Source organism: Brienomyrus brachyistius, unplaced genomic scaffold (genome assembly GCF_023856365.1).
Source record: "Brienomyrus brachyistius isolate T26 unplaced genomic scaffold, BBRACH_0.4 scaffold788, whole genome shotgun sequence".
In the NCBI taxonomy this organism is placed as follows: domain Eukaryota; kingdom Metazoa; phylum Chordata; class Actinopteri; order Osteoglossiformes; family Mormyridae; genus Brienomyrus; species Brienomyrus brachyistius.
In genome coordinates this window covers 52,826-59,894 of record NW_026043063.1, presented here as the reverse complement: position 1 = coordinate 59,894, position 7,069 = coordinate 52,826, and the positions used below count along the sequence as shown (strand labels likewise).

The following is a 7,069-nucleotide window of genomic DNA, read 5'->3' as shown; positions in this document are numbered from 1 at the left end:
TTCTGTGTGTGTATGAGCTGTAGGATGGGGGGGGGGGAATCTGTGTTATCATTCATTGACAAGAATCAAAATAGTTACTTTGTACGCTCCCAGTAAGTAAGTCATGCAGAAAGGGCACAGGGGGCTTTGAGCTCTAGTGTGCACCGTATGTCGAGCCACTTGTCATAAAGCCATTTTCCTGATGTCTTCACTGTTTCCTCATGTCGTTTTGCAAAGTTAACCTGCGTCTCCCACAGTTAAGATTAGCATTTCTAGCGAGGCGCCTGCCTGGCCTGTCGGGCTAATCGCCCCCCCGCGTCTCCTCCTCTTGCCCAGGTGAAGGCAACTCTTGACGTCGTTCGGACCTCTTAAGGCCTTCAACCTTGTGAAGGACAGTGCCACGTCACTGTCTAAGGGTTAGGCTTTCGTGAATACGTGGACATCAGTGCCACTGACCAGGTGCGTGAGGTGGGGCAGCAGCTGGAAGGTCTGGGGTGACTCGGGGCTTCCGGATGGAATTGCTGACGCTTGTGTGGGATGCATCCCGCAGGCCGTGGCTGGACTCAATGGCATGCAGCTCGGAGACAAGAAGCTCATCGTCCAGCGGGCAAGCGTGGGGGCTAAGAATGCCAACGCTGTGAGTATTTGCCCTCGGCTGCCGCCTTTCTGATGTCCTAACCCAACTTGGTTCCTGGGTGCCTCCCAGGAAGCTTAATGCCCCTATTTCTTGGGGTTTATTTGGGTCCAGGTAAATTTCTCGCTGTTACTCGAGCCGATTGGACGATCAGGGGGTATCTGACACTCTTGTCGCCCCCCGGGACAGACGGCCATCATCGAGACGCCGGTGACGCTGCAGGTTCCAGGGCTGCAGCGGCTGCAGAGCTCCGGCATGCCCACGGAGGTGCTGTGCCTCCTCAACATGGTCATGCCCGAGGAGCTGGTGGACGACGAGGACTACGAGGAGATCCTGGAGGACATCCGGGAGGAGTGTTGCAAGTACGGCAACGTGCGCTCCATCGAGATTCCGCGGCCCGTCGATAGCGTGGAGGTGCCTGGCTGTGGCAAGGTGGGACCCGTACTCTCCTGTACCAGTGGCAAAAAGAAGACCTCTGTAGGCACTAAACACAGGCTCATGGGAGCATTTCTTGCACAAAAGTGTTTGATAACGGAATAATTTTTTGTGTAAGAAAAACAATCTGATTGGTTCAGATAGACGACGGACGATTGAGGTTCAGATTGGCGACGGACAATCTGATTGGGTTCAGATAGGCGACGGACAATCTGATTGGTTCAGATAGGCGACCGGGACTATACCGGACAATCTGATTGGTTCAGATAGGCGACGGACAATCGATTGGTCAGATAGGCGACGGACAATCGATTGGTTCAGATAGGCGATCGGACAATCTGATTGGTTCAGATAGGCGACGGACAATCTGATTGGTTCAGAGAGGCGACGGACAATCTGATTGGCTCAGATAGGCGACGGACAATCTGATTGGCTCAGATAGGCCGACGGACAATCTGATTGGCTCAGATAGGCGACGGACAATCTGATTGGCTCAGATAGGCGACGGACATCTGATGGCTCAGATAGCGACGGACAATCTGATTGGCTCAGATAGGCGACGGACAAGATGGTCAGTAGGCGGACCTGATTGGCTCAGATAGGCGACGGACAATCTGATTGCTCAGATAGGCGACGGACATCTGATGGCTCAGTAGGCGACGGGACAATCTGATTGGCTCAGATAGGCGACGGACAATCTGATTGGCTCAGATAGGCGACGGACAATCTGATTGGCTCAGATAGGCGACGGACAATCTGATTGGCTCAGATAGGCGACGGACAATCTGATTGGCTCAGATAGGCGACGGACAATCTGATTGGCTCAGATAGGCGACGGACATTCTGATTGGCTCAGATAGGCGACGGACAATCTGAGTGGCTCAGATAGGCGACGGACAATCTGATTGGCTCAGATAGGCGACGGACATCTGATTGGCTCAGATAGGCGACGGACAATCTGATTGGCTCAGATGGGCGACGGACCAATCTGATTGGCTCAGATGGGCGACGGACAATCTGAGGGCGTCAGATGGCGACGGACAATCTGATTGGCTCAGATGGGCGACGGACAATCTGATTGGCTCAGATGGGCGACGGACAATCTGATTGGCTCAGATGGGCGACGGACAATCTGATTGGCTCAGATGGGCGACGGACAATCTGATTGGCTCAGATGGGCGACGGACAATCTGATTGGCTCAGATGGGCGACGGACAATCTGATTGGCTCAGATGGGCGACGGACAATCTGATTGGCTCAGATGGGCGACGGACAATCTGATTGGCTCAGATAGGGCGACGGACAATCTGATTGGCTCAGATAGGCGACGGACAATCTGAGTGGCTCAGATGGCGACGGACAATCTGATTGGCTCAGATAGGCGACGGACAATCTGAGTGGCTCAGATAGGCGACGGACAATCTGATTGGCTCAGATAGGCGACGGACAATCTGAGTGGCTCAGATAGGCGACGGACAAGCGATGGCTCAGATAGGCGACGGACAAGTCTGATTGGCTCAGATAGCGAGCGACGGACAATCTGATTGGCTCAGATAGGCGACGGACATCTGATGGCTCAGATAGGCGACGGACATCTGATTGGCTCAGATAGGCGACGGACAATCTGAATGGCTCAGATAGGCGACGGACAAGCTGATTGGCTCAGATAGGCGACGGACAATCTGATTGGCTCAGATAGGCGACGGACAATCTGATTGGCTCAGATAGGCGACGGACAATCTGATTGGCTCAGATAGGCGACGGACAATCTGATTGGCTCAGATAGGCGACGGACAATCTGATTGGCTCAGATAGGCGACGGACAATCTGATTGGCTCAGATAGGCGACGGACAATCTGATTGGCTCAGATAGGCGACGGACAATCTGATTGGCTCAGATAGGCGACGGACAATCTGATTGGCTCAGATAGGCGCGGCCAATTGATTGGCTCAGATAGGCGACGGACACTGATTGCTCAGATAGGCGACGGACAATCTGATTGGCGCATAGGCGACGGACAATCTGATTGGCTCAGATAGGCGACGACAATCTGATTGGCTCAGATAGGCGACGGACAATCTGATTGGCTCAGATAGGCGACGACAATCTGATTGGCTCAGATAGGCGACGGACAATCTGATTGGCTCAGATAGGCGACGGACAATCTGATTGGCTCAGATAGGCGACGGACAATCGATTGGCTCAGATAGGCGACGGACAATCTGATTGGCTCAGATAGGCGACGGACAATCTGATTGGCTCAGATAGGCGACGGACAATCTGATTGGCTCAGATAGGCGACGGACAATCTGATTGGCTCAGATAGGCGACGGACAATCTGATTGGCTCAGATAGGCGACGGACAATCTGATTGGCTCAGATAGGCGACGGACAATCTGATTGGCTCAGATAGGCGACGGACAATCTGATTGGCTCAGATAGGCGACGGACAATCTGATTGGCTCAGATAGGCGACGGACAATCTGATTGGCTCAGATAGGCGACGGACAATCTGATTGGCTCAGATAGGCGACGGACAATCTGATTGGCTCAGATAGGCGACGGACAATCTGATTGGCTCAGATAGGCGACGGACAATCTGATTGGCTCAGATAGGCGACGGACAATCTGATTGGCTCAGATAGGCGACGGACAATCTGATTGGCTCAGATAGGCGACGGACAATCTGATTGGCTCAGATAGGCGACGGACAATCTGATTGGCTCAGATAGGCGACGGACAATCTGATTGGCTCAGATAGGGCACGGCCATCTGATTGGCTCAGATAGGCGACGGACAATCTGATGGCTCAGATAGGCGACGGACAATCTGATTGGCTCAGATAGGCGACGGACAATCTGATTGGCTCAGATAGGCGACGGACAATCTGATTGGCTCAGATGGGCGACGGACAATCGGATTGGCGTCTTGAAGTGGCGACGGACAATCTGATTGGCTCAGATGGGCGACGGACAATCTGATTGGCTCAGATGGGCGACGGACAATCTGATTGGCTCAGATGGGCGACGGACAATCTGATTGGCTCAGAGGGCGACGGACAATCTGATTGGCTCAGATGGGCGACGGACAATCTGATTGGCTCAGATGGGCGACGGACAATCTGATTGGCTCAGAGGGGCGACGGACAATCTGATTGGCTCAGATGGGCGACGGACAATCTGATTGGCTCAGATGGGCGACGGACAATCTGATTGGCTCAGATGGGCGACGGACAATCTGATTGGCTCAGATGGGCGACGGACCAATCTGATTGGCTCAGATAGGGCGACGGACAATCTGATTGGCTCAGATAGGCGACGGACAATCTGATTGGCTCAGATAGCGACGGACAATCTGATTGGCTCAGATAGGCGACGGACAATCTGATTGGCTCAGATAGGCGACGGACAAGCTGATGGCTCAGATAGGCGACGGACAAGCTGATTGGCTCAGATAGGCGACGGACAATCTGATTGGCTCAGATAGGCGACGGACAATCTGATTGGCTCAGATAGGCGACGGACAATCTGATTGGCTCAGATAGGCGACGGACAATCTGATTGGCTCAGATAGGCGACGGACAATCTGATTGGCTCAGATAGGCGACGGACAATCTGATTGGCTCAGATAGGCGACGGACAATCTGATTGGCTCAGATAGGCGACGGACAATCTGATTGGCTCAGATAGGCGACGGACATCTGATTGGCTCAGATAGGCGACGGACAATCTGATTGGCTCAGATAGGCGACGGACAATCTGATTGGCTCAGATAGGCGACGGACAATCTGATTGGCTCAGATAGGCGACGGACAATCTGATTGGCTCAGATAGGCGACGGACAATCTGATTGGCTCAGATAGGCGACGGACAATCTGATTGGCTCAGATAGGCGACGGACAATCTGATTGGCTCAGATAGGCGACGGACAATCTGATTGGCTCAGATAGGCGACGGACAATCTGATTGGCTCAGATAGGCGACGGACAATCTGATTGGCTCAGATAGGCGACGGACAATCTGATTGGCTCAGATAGGCGACGGACAATCTGATTGGCTCAGATAGGCGACGGACAATCTGATTGGCTCAGATAGGCGACGGACAATCTGATTGGCTCAGAGGCGACGGACAATCTGATTGGCTCAGATAGGCGACGGACAATCTGATTGGCTCAGATAGGCGACGGACAATCTGATTGGCCGTCGCCTATCTGAGCCAATCAGATGTCCGTCGCCTATCTGAGCCAATCAGATTGTCCGTCGCCTATTCTGAGCCAATCAGATTGTCCGTCGCCTATCTGAGCCAATCAGATTGTCCGTCGCCTATCTGAGCCAATCAGATTGTCCGTCGCCTATCTGAGCCAATCAGATTGTCCGTCGCCTATCTGAGCCAATCAGATTGTCCGTCGCCTATCTGAGCCAATCAGATTGTCCGTCGCCTATCTGAGCCCCTCAGAATGTCCGCCTATCTGAGCCAATCAGATTGTCCGTCGCCTATCTGAGCCAATCAGATTGTCCGTCGCCTATCTGAGCCAATCAGATTGTCCGTCGCCTATCTGAGCCAATCAGATTGTCCGTCGCCTATCTGAGCCAATCAGATTGTCCGTCGCCTATCTGAGCCAATCAGATTGTCCGTCGCCTATCTGAGCCAATCAGATTGTCCGTCGCCTATCTGAGCCAATCAGATTGTCCGTCGCCTATCTGAGCCAATCAGATTGTCCGTCGCCTATCTGAGCCAATCAGATTGTCCGTCGCCTATCTGAGCCAATCAGATGTCCGTCGCCTATCTGAGCCAATCAGATTGTCCGTCGCCTATCTGAGCCAATCAGATCGTCCGTCGCCTATCTGAGCCAATCAGATCGTCCGTCGCCTATCTGAGCCAATCAGATCGTCCGTCGCCTATCTGAGCCAATCAGATCGTCCGTCGCCTATCTGAGCCAATCAGATCGTCCGTCGCCTATCTGAGCCAATCAGATCGTCCGTCGCCTATCTGAGCCAATCAGATCGTCCGTCGCCTATCTGACCAATCGACAGCTCGTCCGAGCTATCCGAATCAGATCGTCCGTCGCCTATCTGAGCCAATCAGATCGTCCGTCGCCTATCTGAACCAATCAGATCGTCCGGCGCCTATCTGACAACGGAGGCCAATCGATCGTCCGTCGCCTATCTGAGCCAATCAGATCGTCCGTCGCCTATCTGAGCCAATCAGATCGTCCGTCGCCTATCTGAGCCAATCAGATCGTCCGTCGCCTATCTGAGCCAATCAGATCGTCCGTCGCCTATCTGAGCCAATCAGATCGTCCGTCGCCTATCTGAGCCAATCAGATCGTCCGTCGCCTATCTGAGCCAATCAGATCGTCCGTCGCCTATCTGAGCCAATCAGATCGTCCGTCGCCTATCTGAGCCAATCAGATCGTCCGTCGCCTATCTGAGCCATCAGATCGTCCGTCGCCTATCTGAGCCAATCAGATCGTCCGTCGCCTATCTGAGCCAATCAGATCGTCCGTCGCCTATCTGAGCCAATCAGATCGTCCGTCGCCTATCTGAGCCAATCAGATTGTCCGTCGCCTATCTGAGCCAATCAGATGTCCGTCGCCTATCTGAGCCAATCAGATGTCCGTCGCCTATCTGAGCCAATCAGATTGGTCCGTCGCCTATCTGAGCCAATCAGATTGTCCGTCGCCTATCTGAGCCAATCAGATTGTCCGTCGCCTATCTGAGCCAATCAGATTGTCCGTCGCCTATCTGAGCCAATCAGATTGTCCGTCGCCTATCTGAGGCCAATCAGATTGTCCGTCGCCTATCTGAGCCATCAGATGTCCGTCGCCTATCTGAGCCAATCAGATTGTCCGTCGCCTATCTGAGCCAATCAGATTGTCCGTCGCCTATCTGAGCCAATCAGATTGTCCGTCGCCTATCTGAGCCAATCAGATTGTCCGTCGCCTATCTGAGCCAATCAGATTGTCCGTCGCCTATCTGAGCCAATCAGATTGTCCGTCGCCTATCTGAGCCAATCAGATT

At 53.4% G+C, this 7,069-nt stretch overlaps 1 protein-coding gene across 1 annotated transcript; it reads left to right on the top strand.

The window, feature by feature from the left end:
- Window positions 1-325: 325 nt before the first annotated feature.
- On the top strand, window positions 326-1,042 carry LOC125729839 (splicing factor U2AF 65 kDa subunit-like; the record flags this gene model as incomplete). The annotated part of the gene is given in 4 exon segments (XM_049005702.1): window positions 326-404; window positions 407-438; window positions 530-616; window positions 803-1,042. Coding segments are annotated over 4 exon segments (438 nt in total), but the record flags the coding sequence as incomplete, so codon positions are not given.
- Window positions 1,043-7,069: the final 6,027 nt, after the last annotated feature.